Below are 18,080 nucleotides of genomic sequence, written 5' to 3'. Positions count from 1 at the left end.
ATGTTAATCACAATGCTACTTATTCTTACCTCTGAACTATAATCATCTGCTGTGGTTGAAATTTCACTTTCCGGCTAAAAAAGAAAGCAAAAACTGATTATTTAAGGTCTTTCTAAAACTCCCCTTCCAAATACTGTACTTTATTAGCTCATTACTATTGGTAACTTATTATAGAAAACTCAAAAAAATCACTAAAAACCAAGAAAAAAATACTCAATTTTTAAAAAAGTCTACTCTGATTATGAATCACTATGGCTAAATAACATCTAAAATGTATGACTAGACAATTTTCTAAGTATAAAAGTACCAAGATGGACTTTCACACAGGTTTTTCACATACTACAAATCACTTCTAAGGAAAGAGGACCAAATAAGATATCACCCTTCTAATTCCTATACTTCTTTTAAATAAAATAGTTCTAAACTATTACTCAAAAAAGTTCAATTTCTTTAAGATAAAGAATCATCAACCTTGGTGCTAGAAAAATAGTAACAACTTGAAGAAAATTACCAACTTCTGTTGTTATTAACACTGTTGCAGATTACAAAAAATTTTTAAACATTTCTGCTTCATCCTCCTATCCCTGGTATTTGGGTAAGAAGTGAGTGTCTTTTCCAAGCTTCCCTCAGCTTAGAAATACTAAGAACAGTCAAGGAGAAAACCCAAATTTTCCCTGCTTTCACTGTCTAAGAATCTAATTTTACAAGTGAAAAAAGAGACCTAGATATTTCCTTTTTTCATTCAACAATACAAACCATACCTGCACTCAATATAGGAGCACTGAAATCAATAGAACAAATACTAACAGACATAAAGGGAGAAACTGGCGGAATATAATAATAGGCGACTTTAATGCCCCACTGACATCAATGGACAGGTTTTCCAGGCAGAAAATCAAAACACAATAGACATCATAAATGACACACAACAGAACAAGTAGACTTAATTGATATTTTCTGGACATTACATCTCGAAAATAAACATTCTTTTTTAAGCACATATAAGCATTCTCTAGGACAGACCACGTACTAAGACACATGGTAACCCTAGATGAGGGACAGAGTCCCTTGGACATCAAGGAGATCCAACCAGTCCATCCTAAAGGAAATCAGTCCTAAATATTCATTGGAAGGACTGACGCTGAAGCTGAAACTCCAATACTCTGGCCACCTGATGCGAAGAACTGACTCATTTATAAAGACCCTGATGCTGGGAAAGATTGACGGCAGGAGGAGAAGGGAACGGCAGAGGATGAGATGGTTGGATGGCATCACCGACTCAATGGACGTGAGTTTGGGTGGGCTCCGGGAGTTGGCGATATACAGGGAGGTCTGGCGTGCTTTAGCCCATGGGGTCACGAAGAGTCGGACATGACTGAGCGACTGAACTGAACTGACCTTTGATGAATATAAATTTTAAAACTTTCAACAAAACAACCAAACCAAACCCACTAACACATTAAAAAGGACCATGCACCATGTTTAATTTGGATTCATCCCAGGTTCACAAGGATGGTTCAACAGACGCAAATCAATTAATGTGATACACCACATCACAGAAAAGAGACAAAATACGTATGATCATCTCAACAGATGCAGAAAAACCATTTGATATAAATCAACATCCATTCTGTTTTTTAAATTTTTGATTATTTTATATTGGATTATAGTTGATTAACAATGTTGTATTAGTTTCAGATATACAGCAAAGTGATTCAGTTATATCAATACAAACCAACGCATCCATTCTTTCTCAAGTTCTTTCCCATTTAGGTTATTAGAGAATATTGAGCAGAGGTCCCTGTGCTACACCATAGGTCCTTGTTGGTTATCTATTTTAAATGTAGCAGAGTGTACACGTCCATCCCAAACTCTCTATCTATTCCTTCCCCTCACACCAGTCAGAATGGCCATCATCACAAAGTGTATAAACAAAAAATGTAGCAGTGTGTGTGGAGAAACGGGAACCCTCCTACACAGTTTATGGGAAAAAGTAAATTGGCAGATACTATGGAGAACCATATGGAGGATCCCTAAAACATTAAAAATAGAGCTACCATAAGAGCCAGTAATACCACTTCTGAACATATAACTGCAGAAAACCACGGTTCAAAGCATGCATGTGCTCCAATGTTCACTGCAGTGACAGCAGCCAAGACATGGAAGCAACCTAAATGTCCACTGACAGAGGAATGAATAAAGAGGACCTGGTCAGTCAGTTCAGTCGCTCAGTTCAGTTCAGTTGTTCAGTCGTGTCTGACTCTTTGCGACCCCATGAACCGCAGCACGCCAGGCCTCCCTGTCCATCACCAACTCCCGGAGTCTACCCAAACCATGTCCATTGAGTCGGTGATGCCATCCAGCCATCTCATCCTCTGTCGTCCCCTTCTCCTCCTGCCCCCAATCCCTCCGAGCATCAGGGACTTTTCCAATGAGTCAGCTCTTCGCATCAGGTGGCCAAAGTATTGGGAGTTTCAGCTTTAGCATCAGTCCTTCCAATGAACACCCAGGACTGATCTCCTTTAGGATGGACTGGTTGGATCTCCTTGCAGTCCAAGGGACTCTCAAGAGTCTTCTCCAACACCACAGTTCAAAAGCATCAATTCTTCGGCGCTCAGCTTTCTTCACAGTCCAACTCTCACATCCACACATGACCACTGGAAAAACCATAGCCTTGACTAGACGGACCTTTGTTGGCAAAGTAATGTCTCTGCTTTTGAATATGCTATCTAGGTTGGTCATAACTTTCCTTCCAAGGAGTAAGCGTCTTTTAATTTCATGGCTGCAGTCACCATCTGCAGTGATTTTTGTGTCCAACTCTTTGCGACCCCATGGACTGCAGCATGACAGGCTTCCCTGTCCATCACCAACACCCAGAGCTTGCTCAAGCTCATGTGCATCGAGTCAGTGATGCCATCCAACCATCTCATCCTCTGTCATCCCCTTCTCCTCCCACCTTCAATCTTTTCCAGCATCAGGGTCTTTTCCAATGAGTCAGTTCTTCACATGAGGTGGCCAAAGTATTGGATTTTCAGCTTCAGCATCGGTCCTTCCAATGAATATTCAGGACTGATTTCCTTTAGGATGGACTGGTTAGATCCCCCTGCAGTCCAAGGGACTCTCAAGAGTCTTCTCCAACACCACAGTTCACAAGCATCATTTCTTCTGTGCTCAGCTTTCTTTATAGTCCAACTCTCACATGCACACATCACCGCTGGGAAAACCATAGCTTTGACTAGATGGACCTTTGTTGGCAAAGTAATGTCTCTGCTTTTTAATATGCTGTGTAGGTTGGTCATAATTTTTCTTCCAAGGAGCAAGCATCTTTTAATTTCATGGCTGCAGTCACCATCTGCAGTGATTTTGGAACCCAAGAAAATAAAGTACATATATGTAATGGAATATTACTCAATCACTAAGAAGAAAGAAATAATGCCCTCTATGCCAACACTGATGGACCTGGAGATTATTATACTAAGTGAAGTTAGATAAAGACAAATAACATATGATGTCACTTTTATGTAGAACCTAAAAATAATGATATAAATGAATTACTTACAAAACAGAAGCAGATTCACAGACTTAGTGATTATAATTTGCTATCTTCTGACTGGTATGAGGGGATATCTTACTATAGGTTTGACTTACATCCTCTAATAATTAGTGATGCTGAGCATCCTTTCAGGTGCCTCTTAGCCATGTGTGTATCTTCTTTGGAGAAGTGTCTATTTAGTCCTTTGCCTAGCTTTCAATTGGTTTGTCTTTTTGATATTGAGCAGAAAGCTGTTTATAAGTTTTGGACATTAATCCCTTAATGGTCACATTATTTACAAATATTTTCTCCCATTCTGTATTTTGTCTTTTTGTTTTGTTTATGGTTTCCTTTGCTGTGCAAAAACTCCTGTGCTTAATTAGGTCCCATTTGCTTATTTTTGCTTTTATTTCCATTCCTCTAGGAAACAGATCGAAAAAGATTGCTACAATTTATGTCAGTTTCTGCCTACATTTTCCTCAGTTTTATACTATCCAGTCTAATATTCAGGGTCTTTTATCCATTTTGAGTTTATTCTTGTGCAATATCCATTTATCATAAAAACTCTTATCAAAGTTGGTTTAAAGGGAACAGATGTCAACATAATCAAAGCTATTTATGACAAACCCATAGCTAACATAACACTTCAGATGATTACCATATGATCCAGCAATCACACTCTTGGATTATATCTGAAGAAAACTCTAATTCAAAAAGATACATGCATCCCTAATGTTCACAGCAGCACTATTTACAACAGCCAAGACACAGAGACAACAAGTGTCCATCAACAGAAGAATGGATAAAGAATTTGATATACACACACATGCACAGAACACAGAGTGTTACTCAACCACAAAAAAAATGAAATAATACTATGTGCAGCAACATGGATGGACCTCGAGATTATCATACCAAAAGAAGTAAATCAAACAGAGAAAGACAAAAATCATATGATACCACTTTAAAAATGACACAAATGAACTTATTTACAAAATAGAAGCAAACTCATAGACACAGAAAACAAACATGGTTACCAAAGAAGGCAGGAGAGAGAAATTAGAAGTTTGAGATTAGCAGATACAATCTACTATATATAAAATAGATAAAAAACAGGTGCTACGGTGTAGCACACAGAGCTATATTTTATACCTTGTAATAAACCACAGTGGAAAAGATATTAAAAAGTGTACCTAAATATATATATGTATAACTGAATCACTTTGCTGTACACCAGAAACTACACAACATTGTAAATTAGTTATATTTCAATTAAAAAAAAATTTGATTCATGGGTTCCACCCAGACTTGCTGATTAGAAATCTGTATTTTAAAAAGATCGCACACATGATCTGTATACACAATGAAGTCTGAAGAGTATTCCTTCAAAATGGGGAAAGATCACAAAGTACCTGTCCAATGACCCTCCAAAAAAGACACCCCAAAAACAGAACAACAACTAAACAACCAAAGAAACCAAAACCCATAAACAACCAAATATGAAGCATCACTGTCTCCCTTCTCACCTATACTTAGAGAAAGTTTACTCAGCTCTCAAGACCAAGTTTCAAGTCCATCTCCTCACTGATGTAGTAACTGATGCCAGGAACAGAAATAAGAAGCTTACTCCTATTCTAAAATCCTGTAAATGACGTACGTGGCCCTCTTTTAAATCTAATATACTTTCATGATGTATGCCCTCTTGGTTTGTTCACTCAGTAAAGTCTTTTAAATGGACTACTGATTAAATGCATGAAAGTGAAGTCATTCAGTCGCGTCCGACTCTTTGCAACCCCATGGACTGTTACCTATCAGGCTCCTCCAACCATGGGATTTTCCAGGCAAGAGTACTGGAGTGGGTTGCCATTTCCTTCTCCAGGGGATTTCCCTAACCCGGGGATTGAATCCGGGTCTCCTGCGTTGCAGGCAGACGCTTTACCATCTGAGCCACATATTGTGTACTAAAAACTGTGCTACTGAGGATACAATGGTGAGCAAGACACTCCGTATTGAAATGCTAAAATTGCAGTGAAGGGCCAGGTATTGATTTGTCCAGCAGAAAATGAAAATATTCTTCAAATCAAATCAAGCACCACAGCTGTCATATTTTATTACATAAAAGATCCAGGCTTCAACAAAAAATTACACAGAAAAAGGAAAGTATGGGCCATACCCAAGAAAAACAGTAGTCGGTAGACACTGTCCCTAAGGAAACATAGATACTGCACTTATCAGACAAAGATTTTAAGTTACATATTTCTTAAAAAGTCACATAAATGGAGGAAACAATGCCTAAAAAACTAAAGAAAATTATAAGAACAATGCCTCACTAAATAAGGAATATTAAAGAAAAAAGAACATATAAAAAAACAAATTCTGAAGTTAAAAGTAAAATAACTGAAATGTAAAATTCACTACAGGGGTTTAACCACAGATCTGAGGAGGAAAAAGAATCAGCAGATTTCAAAAAAGTTTAACTGAAATTACCCAGTTTGAGGGAAAAAAAAGAATTAAAAAAAAAAAAAAGAACAGGGACTTCCCTGGTGGTCCAGCGGTTAAGAATCCGCCTTGCGATGGAGGGGACACGGGTTCAGTCCCTGGTCAGGGAAACTGAGATCCCACATGCTGTGAGGCAACCATGCCCGTGCACCCTGGAGTCTGTGCAACGCAACTGGAGAGCCTGCGTGCCACAGGGAGAAAGCCTGCGTGATGCAACCACGACCTGACGCAACCAAGTAAGTAAATAAAGAAAACAGAGCATCAAAGATCTGGGCAGCAATACCAAACGTACTAACATATGCATAATGGAGACGCAGAAGGAGAAGACAGCGTGAGAAAGAGTATTTGAAGGTATAATGACTGAAAACTTCCCAAATCTGATGAAAAACATTCAACTATGTATCCAAAATGCTCAAAAAACTCTAAGCAAGAAAAGCTCAGTAAGATCCACTTCTATGATGAACAGCAAATCTCGATGACATCTCTCGACTCTTGACTGAAGCCTATACATCTAAACCCTATTTCCAGCTAAGCATGCCAGCGCACAACCCACACTATAATCGTCATATGCCTTGGCCAACACTCTTCCTCCTAAGCATCCCACAGTTCTCTAAGCTCGGTCTTAGTTGGAGTACCGCCATGCCACCCACCACCCAATCCACTCTTAACCTCTCCCTCATCTCCTTATTCTTGGAAATTCCATCATTAATGGGGGGAAGGAAATTAGCATTTATTGAGGAAAACTTCCTATGGGCCAGGTGCTTCACCTTTACCACCACCCTATCGGGGTCACTTGGATATCCATTTAAAACTAAACTACTTAAGGCTTCCAAAACACATCACACTGTTTCAGGTCTTTGAGAATGCTGATTCTTTAGCACAGAGGTTGTCTGTCCTACTTCTTTGCCTCTAGCTAATTTTAACTCACATTTCAAGACCTGGTTCTATTATCTCTTTTAGGAAACTTTCCCAAGTAACACACACAAGAGCAATTTGGGGATTCCCGCAAATCACGGCACTGTAGGGCACCACATGCATGGCTGTTAGCACAGCTCATCAGACTATTTAACCTGTCTTACGTCTACCTCCCCCACTAGACTGACCTTCCTAAAGTACAGAGACTGCCGTATTTATCTTCGTATCCTCTGTGCTCAATCTTCGGTGTATTATAGTTGCTCAATAAATGTGTGTTGAATCAAGCTCACAAAAATCACACAGGATACTAATGAGTGATGTTATTACAATAACTTTATACTTAGAATGCTACTATTTAAAAATCGAGATGAATACTTACTTCAACAGAGAAGACCTGGTCACATTTAACTATTTCTCCACTGTGTAGAGCTCTTGTTATTGTGGATTCAGGAGGCACGGCCGTTCCTGATCTCTGAGAATTATTTACAAACGTCTCATCACTCTGTGATTGCTCAATGTTTACAGCATGGTATGCTGACATGTCATGTTTACTGCTTGAAGTTTTTCTCTTTTTTTTCTGCTTCTTAGGATTCTGCCCATCAGACTGAGCTTTCCTTTGTCGAAACTGGGCAAGCTACAGAAAAAAAAAAAAATCATTATTGTCAAAGATAAGTTTTCTTTATCACCACTAAGAAAAAAGTAGCTTTGGAGTCATTTTCTTTAAAGGATCAACCCATCACTAAAATGATGATAAAATAAAGGACAATGGATACTGTCTTTAATATAAGAATGACTGTTGAATTGCAAAGAAAGCAGGTATTTCTGAATGAATGCTATTAAATATTGAGAAGAACTGAAAATATCATGTCTAAAGAAAGAAATTAGGCCAGAGTTGGGGAGAATAAAAAGAACAAAAAACAGGTGCCCTCATTCATTGTTCAGTAAAACTATAATCTCTGGATATGAGATTATATGAAAACACAGGAAATCTAAATGCATTTGCTCTATGGAATTTCTGCAAATTCTAATTACATATTCTAGTAAATGTAATTATTTCATGCAAAAAGCTTTAGCTATACAAATGATCCATGTAGCCTTATTTATAGTGGGAAAAAATTACAGATATTTTTATCAATATTATTGTATCAAACAATAGTGCCTGCCAGCCCTTAACCATTTGCATACCATATTTAGGGTTTTTGCCATATTCCAGTTGTCACCTAGACTTACCATTTACTTAATATGTTTAACTAGTGTATTTTTCTTATTCAGATTTATTTTAAAAGGAGACTTTAAATCCTTGACATAAAAGACAATGTCATTTGAGTTAAAAAAAAATAGAAACAAAAATGAATACAATAAAATATAAAACTATATTATTAAAATTTTAGCTAGACATTGCTGAAGGTTCTAAGAGAAACAGACACATGGTAGAGGGGTGCTAAGAATCTATTAGTACCAGACAGATTTGGCTTGTCATAAAGCAGATAGATTTAAAGAAATCTGGAAAGTAGTTAACCTTTTTTTTTTAAACACTACTATCTACTGTTATTTGTTTAATACTAGATCAACAACATATCACCTAAAATATCTCATCACTATCTAAATCAGAAGTATAGATTACACACTTTGGCCAATACTGGATTAATTAAAATAATACTAATGTAAACCATTATTAATATTAAAATATTAATGTAAATCATTACTAATAATTGTTTATGACACAGCAGTAGTAAGAGGAAAATTATGTGCATCTCTTTTAACAAAGATAAGAGAGGCCTCAGGCTCATAGCCTTCAACAATTATATCTACCTTAAATTTTAATAACTTTATATACATAGGCATGGATAAACACTAGAAGAATATAACCATAACAACTTTGGTCTATCTCTAGAGATTACAGCTATTTTTCCTTATGCTGACATGAAATTTCCTTTTTGCTGCAGTGAATGTTCTAAATTTTATATGAAGCAGCTATTAACTACCACTTCCTAAATTTAATTTGAACTCAGTCATTCTGAAAGAAAAGCATAAGAACAAGTATAAGCCCTTTTGCCTTAAAAAGAGGAAATAGATGAACATATTAATACATAAATTAGAACAATTACAAAGATGGTCAGTAAATGTCTTAGGATATAAAGTACTAAAGAAATCTTGATAATGCTGATATCATTAACTATCAAATTATGTGACAGATATTAGAATAACATATAGCATATGTTATACTTTTGTTTGCTGTAGATAAAGAAAAGTTAATAGATAAGTACTATTTACTTAACAAATGTCCAATTAATAAGTGAGAAATATCTAATCACTGACCTTGTAGAACATAAAAATACATCACATTTAAAATTTTTCCCCAGCTGTTGAACAACTATTCAGTTATTCTGCTATCTGCTTAAGGAACAGATGCAAGACTAGTTGCCTCTATTTGTATATTATTAAGCTGCTGGAATGCATTTAAACTACTTTGGATAGGAAATTCATTCTTAAAAATAATTCAACTGAAACACTGTTACATATTATCTGTAAATACAATCAGAAGTCTAGGCATATCATTTTAAAAGGATCCCTCAGAAAGAATGCAAAAGCAAAAACGTGTTAATAATGACATTCTTGATATTAAAAAAAAATATTCAGACAGCAGAGGATATCAGGACAAAGTTGAAGATTTTGTTTAAAATTCCGTCTCTGTAGGGTTATATATAAAATTTATACTTAATGTTTATACATACAAATACATAACAAAAGAAAATTTTTGTTAAAATAATGCACTATAAAAAGATTTTAAAAACCAAACAAACCTCTGTCTGAGACAACAGTATCCATTATTAAATGAACCTAGTGAAAAAGTTAATAAAAGATATGGAATAAAAAGTAAAACAGTTTTATTACTGTGTTTAGAACTAATCACTTCTAAGGACAAAAATTATCAAACACTGTTTCAGGTCTAGGTTGTTGATTAAATGAAGTCATATTATTTTTTCACAACAATTAACCAAAAGGTAAACTCCATGAAGGTAAGAACTTTTGTTCACTGCTGTATGAGTGGAAAAAAGATAATGCATTTTTTCTTACAGAAAAGTTAACATGGAGGAATCATTTTAAGCACTGTTCCACAGAACCTAAGAACTAAGATGATATAAAAGATCCCACTACCTAAAAAAGTTCCATGGTCTCAGAATTCAAAGTGGTAATTCAATGAATTAAAACATAAAATATTCCTTATCACAATAATCTCTCTACTCCACTGAACAAAACAAATAGAAAAACCAAACAAACAACAAAATTAAATTCTCAGAATAATAAAACCCATAACAGCCTTTTAGGAAAACATCTGTTTTGTAAAAACATGAGAAAGAAAACAAGATCACATCATAAATAGCTATCAAAGTTATTTTTTATCTTAAACCTGAAAAATGGCAGATAAGCAAAAATCAGAAACTATTCAATTGCTAATCATCTGATATTGAAAGGATACACTTTATATTACTGGAAAAACATTTATTCTAAAACATGCTTGAAATTCAGACTACAGCCATCTGTGTTTGTTATTTGGAAGCCAAATATAAAAATGTTAACATATGTAGGCATGGAAATAGCTGCAAGATTTACTGGAAAGAGATTATGTCCATATACATTTGTCTTTCAAAACTAATTCAGATCTCAGGCAAATGTCTTACTCTAACCAGAACACGAATAAACGACTAAATAAAAATGACTAAGAATTTATTCCATAAACTCAATTTTTATTTATAAATGAATATTCTCAATAAAACAAGGAGATTTTAAAACGCTGTTAAAAAAAAATGCCAAGTTTCTATACATGTCACTTCAAAAAAAGTACTAATTGGAACTGGTTTTATTTTTTGAGTCTTTGTCAGATATGTATGTGCGAGGCACTAAGCCAGATATAAGTCAAAACACACAGTCCTAACTGTAGGGTCTTTTAGTCTAGGCCAGTGTTCTCGCCTGGAGAATCCCAGGGACAGAGGAGCCTGGGGGGCTGCCGTCCATGGGGTCGCACAGAGTCAGACACAACTGAAGCGACTTAGCAGCAGCAGCAGCAGCCTAATATCTCACAGAGTTGTGAGAAACAAGAGAAAAGTTAGCGTACAATTTTGTACACTCAACAACAGTCCTATATATCTCTAAGGTAGTATGGGAACATCTCTTGTCCTGATTTTCTCAAAGAAGGCTTTCTGTAAGATGTGAGGTTGCAGAGTTTTATAGCTGTGAAGGAAATAACTTGGTATATGATAGACAGTAGTGAGTTGTTCATTTACTTAAAAAATATTTATGGACTGCCTATCACATGTCTGCCCTGTGCCAAAGGCAGAGGAGGTAGTGATGAAATGACACAAGCCCGACTCCCTTGAATTGTAATCCAAGGAGGAAGAACTAATAAGCAAATGTAGACAAATATAGAAATGTATCATTTCAAGAGACAGAAAGAGTTTTGAAGAAAAAGCTTAAGTACTAAAGAAAGTCTAAAACAGAAAAGACTTCATTTGTATGGGAATGCAGGGAGGAGTCATGAAATATCTTACTGAGAAAAGAATGTGAAAGCTGCGATTTGAGGACAAATATGAGTTACTTCTCCAAGAGTAAGGAGCAAAATAGAACACAAACATATGATTCCAAATTCAGTATTCTTTCCATTATACCAATTTGCATTACATGCATTCCCTCTTTTCCTTCATTTGTCATTAAATGTAAAAACACTTAAAATAAGCAAGTGACATACAGCTTTGTACTCCTTTCTCAATTTTGAACCAGTCAGTTGTTCCATGTCTAGTTCTATGAACAATTGCTGCTTCTTGACTAGCATACAGATTTTTCAGGAGACAGGTTAAGGTGGTCTGGTATTCCCAACTCTTTAAGAATTTTCCACAGTTGTAAACCACACAGTCAAATGCTTTAGAGTAGTCAATGAAGCAGAAGTAGATGTTTTTCTGGAATTCTCTTTGTTTCTATGATTCTATGAATGTAAAGTTGTATACTATCACCCTGCTTATTTAACTTATATGCAGAACACATCACGCAAAATGCCAGGCTGGATGAATCACAAGATGGAATCAAGTCTACCAGGAGAAACAGCAACAACCTCAGACATGCAGATGATACCACTCACATGGCAGGAAGTTAAGAGGAACTAAAGAGCCTCTTGATGAGGGTGAAAGAGGAGGGTGAAAAAGCTGGCTTGAAACTCTACATTCAAAAAACTAATATCATGGCATCTGATCCCACCACTTTATGGCAAACAGAAGGGGGAGAAAGAGGAAGCAGTGACAGATTTTCTTTTCTTGGGCTCCAAGATCACTGTGGACGCTGACTACAGCCATGAAATTAAGATGCCTGCTCCTTGGAAAGAAAGCTATGACAAACATACACAGCATATTAAAAAGCAAAGACATCACTTTGCTGACAAGGGTCCATGTAATCAAAGCTATGGCTTTTTCAGTAGTCATATATGGATATGAGAGTTGGACCCTAAAGAAGGCTGAGCGCCAAAGAATTGATGCTTTCGAATTGTGGTGCTGGAAAAGAGTTGGGAGTCCCTTGGACTGCAAGGAGATCAAACCAATCCATCCTAAAAGAAATCAACCCTGAATATTCGCTGGAAAAATTGCTGCTAAAGATGACGCTCCAATATTTGGGCCATGTGACACAAAGAGCTGACTCACTGGAAGAGATCCTGATGCTGGGAAAGACTGAAGGCGCAAGGAGAAGGGGCGACAGAGGATGACATGGTTAGACAGCATCACCAACTCAATCAACAAAAATTTGAGCAAGCTCCAGGAGAAAGTGGAGGATAGAGGAGCCTAGTGTCCCTAGGGTTGCAGAGTCACACACGATTTAGCAAATGAACAGCAACAATTAAGAACAGCAACATTAAAATTAGAACAGGAGGTTAAAGGCATGAACAAATGAAATCACCAAAACAACATAAACTTTTTTGACAACACTAGGGGAAAAATACAAACACACACACACACACACCCCCCAAAAAGATTATAAAGTGTTTTAAAAACGTTATCAACTTTCTCTAGTTTTCAAAAACAGCTGTAAGTAGAGTTATTTTCTATATTTTTACTGTAGAAAACTTTTAAAATCATTATTTCTAATTATGGTGACTATTTGTACTTGTCCGTACGGTCTTTAAATCTTTGTGATGTTCCTTAATGAATGTTGCATAAGCATGCTGTACAAGCTATTACAACAAAACTCCACGGGCTTACCTATGAAAACAAAAGAAGATTAACACAGTTGATCAAAAGACAATTTGTATGTAGAGCTGAAGTGGGGCAACTGAAAGCAAAGAGGACAAAGGCAACAGTCTAAAGATGCTCTGAAGAATGTTTCTCAACAATAGCACAAAGATACAAACTGCTGGAAAATAACAGTGCCAAACAGACCCGAGGAAATCAGATGTGAAGAGGACCGCAGACCTTCAGCTCATGGAGCCGACAGGCTTATTTATACCCTATGACCTCATTCAATGCAGAACTGTTCTTAAAGTTTTGGAAAACTTTAGTGTCTAAGAAAAAAGATTCTGCAGCCTAAAAAGTTATCTTAATTTTGCACATTTTACCATATTTCACTGTCTGCCACATAGTAGGCCCAGATACTTTTTTGAATGCAAGTAATGTTTCAAAAAGAATACAGACTACATATAATAGAGTACTGGACTGTTGTGTCTATACAGACTCTAATAAGCTAGCTATGTGACACTGGACAAGCCATGTACCCTCAAGAGAACTCAGCTTTTTCAATTTACAAAGAAGAGGAAGTATAGAAGGATCTCTTAAAATTTCTTTCAGTTTTACCATATGATACAGCAATTCTACTCCTAAGTGATATATCCGAAGAAAACAAAAACACTAATGCACACTAATGCATGTATGTCAAAAACACACATGCACCCCAATGTTCTCAGTAGCATTAATTACAACAGCCAATATATGGAAGCCACCTATGTGTCCACCAGCAGAAGACGGGCTAAAGAAAATGGTGTACAGAAAATTACTAGAACTAATCAATGACTATAGTAAAGTTGCAGGATATAAAATCAACACACAGAAATCCCTTGCATTCCTATACACTAATAATGAGAAAACAGAAAGAGAAATTAAGGAAACAATTCCATTCACCATTGCAACGGAAAGAATAAAATACTTAGAAATATATCTACCTAAAGAAACTAAAGACCTATATATAGAAAACTATAAAACACTGGTGAAAGAAATCAAAGAGGTCACTAACAGATGGAGAAATATACCATGTTCATGGATTGGAAGAATTAATATAGTGAAAATGAGTATACTACCCAAAGCAATCTATAGATTCAATGCAATCCCTATCAAGCTACCAACGGTATTTTTCACAGAGCTAGAACAAATAATTTCCCAATTTGTATGGAAATACAAAAAACCTCAAATAGCCAAAGCGATCTTGAGAAAGAAGAATGGAACTGGAGGAATCAACCTACCTGACTTCAGGCTCTACTACAAAGCCACAGTTATCAAGACAGTATGGTACTGGCACAAAGACAGAAATATAGATCAATGGAACAAAATACAAAGCCCAGAGATAAATCCACGCACATATGGACACCTTATCTTTGACAAAGGAGGCAAGAATATACAATGGATTAAAGACAATCTCTTTAACAAGTGGTGCTGGGAACTCTGGTCAACCACTTGTAAAAGAATGAAAGTAGAACACTTTCTAACACCATACACAAAAATAAACTCAAAATGGATTAAAGACCTAAACGTAAGACCAGAAACTATAAAACTCCTAGAGGAGAACATAGGCAAAACACTCTCCGACATACATCACAGCAGGATCCTTTATGACCCACCTCCCAGAATATTGGAAATAAAAGCAAAAATAAACAAATGGGACCTAATTAACCTTAAAAGCTTCTGCACATCAAAGGAAACTATTAGCAAGGTGAAAAGACAGCCTTCAGAATGGGAGAAAATCATAGCAAATGAAGCAACTGACAAACAACTAATCTCAAAAATATACAAGCAACTCCTACAGCTCAACTCCAGAAAAATAAATGACCCAATCAAAAAATGGGCCAAAGAACTAAACAGACATTTCTCCAAAGAAGACATACAGATGGCTAACAAACACATGAAAAGATGCTCAACATCACTCATTATCAGAGAAATGCAAATCAAAACCACTATGAGGTACCATTTCACGCCAGTCAGAATGGCTGCGATCCAAAAGTCTACAAGCAATAAATGCTGGAGAGGGTGTGGAGCAAAGGGAACCCTCTTACACTGTTGGTGGGAATGCAAACTAGTACAGCCACTATGGAGAACAGTGTGGAGATTCCTTAAAAAACTGGAAATAGAACTGCCTTATAATCCAGCAATCCCACTGCTGGGCATACACATTGAGGAAACCAGAAGGGAAAGAGACGCGTGTACCCCAATGTTCATCGCAGCACTGTTTATAATAGCCAGGACATGGAAGCAACCTAGATGTCCATCAGCAGATGAATGGATAAGAAAGCTGTGGTACATATACACAATGGAGTATTACTCAGCCATTAAAAAGAATACATTTGAATCAGTTCTAATGAGGTGGATGAAACTGGAGCCTATTATACAGAGTGAAGTAAGCCAGAAAGAAAAACACCAATACAGTATACTAACGCATATATATGGAATTTAGAAAGATGGTAACAATAACCCTGTGTACAAGACAGCAAAAGAGACGCTGATGTATAGACAGTCTTATGGACTCTGTGGGAGAGGGAGAGGGTGGGAAGATTTGGGAGAATGGCATTGAAACATGTAAAATATCATGTATGAAACGAGTTGCCAGTCCAGGTTCGATACACGATATTGGATGCTTGGGGCTGGTGCACTGGGACGACCCAGAGGGATGGTATGGGGAGGGAGGAGGGAGGAGGGTTCAGGATGGGGAACACATGCATACCTGTGGCGGATTCATTTTGATATTTGGCAAAACTAATACAATTATGTAAAGTTTAAAAATAAAATAAAATTTAAAAAAAAAAGGAAAAAAAAAAAAGAAAATGGTGTACACACACACACACACACACACTGGACTATGACTGAGCCATAAAATATGAACTTCTGCCATCTGCAACAACATGCATGGACTAGAGGGTGTTTAGTTACTGTTACTGAAATAGGTCAGAAATAGATGAATACCCTAGGCTCTCACTTTTATGTGCAATCTAAAAACTAAAACAAACAGTGACTATAACAAAGCAGAAACAGCCTCAGATACAGAGAACAAATGAGTGGTTACCAGAGGGGAGAGGAACAAGATACAGGGGTAGGGGATAAAAACGCACAACTACTGTAAGGAAGACACAAGGATGTGCTGCACAGCACAAGGGATACACACAGTATTTTATCATAACTTTACGTGGCTATAAAAATATTGAATCTCTGATGTACACTTGAAACTAATATTGTAGATCAACTATGTGGCAATCAATAAAATTTCTTTCAGTTTTTAGTGCCTATTTTAGAAAAACATTTTTCAATTGTTTCTTTTTCTTCTTATTCCCTGTACTATCACTTAATTATACAAGAGAAAAACTACAATTCTACATTATAATAAGATTTTTAAACCATTGCTTGAAAAAGCAATTCAATAAACAGTATTTATTACTAAATGATCCCAAATGGAAAAAAAAAGATATAGAATAAAAAGTGGAATGATTACATTATAGAGTTTAGATCAAACTTCTAAGTGTATGAAATTATGAAAAAACTGTTTAGGCTTCATATATATGAAGTATATGATGTCACATTATTACTACAGAACAAATAACCAGAAGATAGCCCCCAGAGGGCAGGAATTTTCATCAAAATCAAAGGCTACTCTAAGTCTCGAACAGTGCTTATACATAGGTTCTCAATAAACACCTGTTGAGTCAAGAAAAAAAAAAGATAATTTTTTTTTTTTTTTTTACAAAAGAGGCACCAATAGCAATAATTTTAGGTTTATTCCTTAAAAAAAAAAAACTACACTGATATATCAGGTCCATGATTACATTACTGTACATACAAGTAATATTACGCAGCTGACAAAGACAATGTTTTCCAAAAAAATTTAATGTGAGAGAATGCTCTCAACATAAAGTCAGGGGAGAAAAGAAGCCAAAATTACATATAGAGTATGACACAAGTTAAGTTTAAAAATATACACAGAAACAAAGAATCAACAAACTGTCACCAGTAATTACTTACAGGTTATGACAGTATGGGGAAACAATGACAGACTTTTATTTTCTTGGGCTCCAAAATCACTGCATAACAGTGACTGCAGCCATGAAATTAAAAGACGTTTGCTCCTTGGAAGAAAAGTTATAAGAAACGTAGGCAGCATATTAAAAAGCGGAGACATCACTTTGCCCACAAAGGCCGTACAGTCACAGCTATGGTTTTTCCAGTAGCCATGTGAGGATGTGAGAGTTAGACCATAAAGAGGGCTGAGCGCTGAAGAACTGACGGTTTGGAACTGGGGTGTTGGATAAGACTCCTGAGAATCCCTTGGGCTGCAAGGACATCAAACCAGTCAACCCTAAAGGAAATCAACCCTGAATATTCACTGGAAGGACTGATGCTGAAGCTCCAATACTTTGGCCACCTGATGCGAAGAAATGACTCATTGGAAAAGACCCTGATGCTGGGAAAGATCGAAGGTGGGAGAAGGGGGCAACAGAGGATGAGATGGCTGGATGGCATCACCGACTCGATGGACATGAGTTTGAGCAAGCTCTGGGAGTTAGTGATGGACAGGGAACCCTGGCGTGCTGCAGTCCATGGGGTCGCAAAGAGTCGGACATGGCTGAGCGACTGAACAACAGCAGCAACAAATTAGAGTATGGGTAATTGTTTCCTTTTTTAAAGATCATCACTGCCTCCCCTCCTCCCTCAAAGATCTGTAAAGACTATTCATTATTAAAACTTTGGGCCCATATGTTGATATCATTATTTTTAAATGGATATTATACAATTACACATCTACCAAAAATTTCATCCCAAAGGACAGAAATAAGGCAGAAGTCCCAGAACTTCAGTGTCCTGATGACCTCTTTCATCAGCCTCTCCAGACACCCTCACAACAT

General features: G+C 36.6%; 1 protein-coding gene across 2 annotated transcripts in view; it reads right to left on the bottom strand.

Moving 5' to 3' along the window:
- AKAP9 (A-kinase anchoring protein 9) overlaps positions 1–18,080 on the bottom strand; it is a 164,044-nt gene that overhangs the window by 130,355 nt on the left and 15,609 nt on the right. For both annotated transcript variants that reach the window (XM_025290830.3, XM_006078355.4), the window contains exons 2-3: positions 7,326–7,580; positions 30–74 (exon numbers count right to left, since the gene is read on the bottom strand). In XM_025290830.3, coding sequence (XP_025146615.3) covers positions 30–74; positions 7,326–7,580 — 300 coding nt within the window. The remainder of the gene's footprint in view (positions 1–29; positions 75–7,325; positions 7,581–18,080) is intronic.

The sequence above is a fragment of the Bubalus bubalis genome, chromosome 8, assembly GCF_019923935.1.
Source record: "Bubalus bubalis isolate 160015118507 breed Murrah chromosome 8, NDDB_SH_1, whole genome shotgun sequence".
NCBI classification, from domain to species: Eukaryota; Metazoa; Chordata; class Mammalia; order Artiodactyla; family Bovidae; genus Bubalus; species Bubalus bubalis.
The sequence above is the reverse complement of the archived record's forward strand: the minus strand, read 5'-3'. Positions and strand labels throughout refer to the sequence as shown.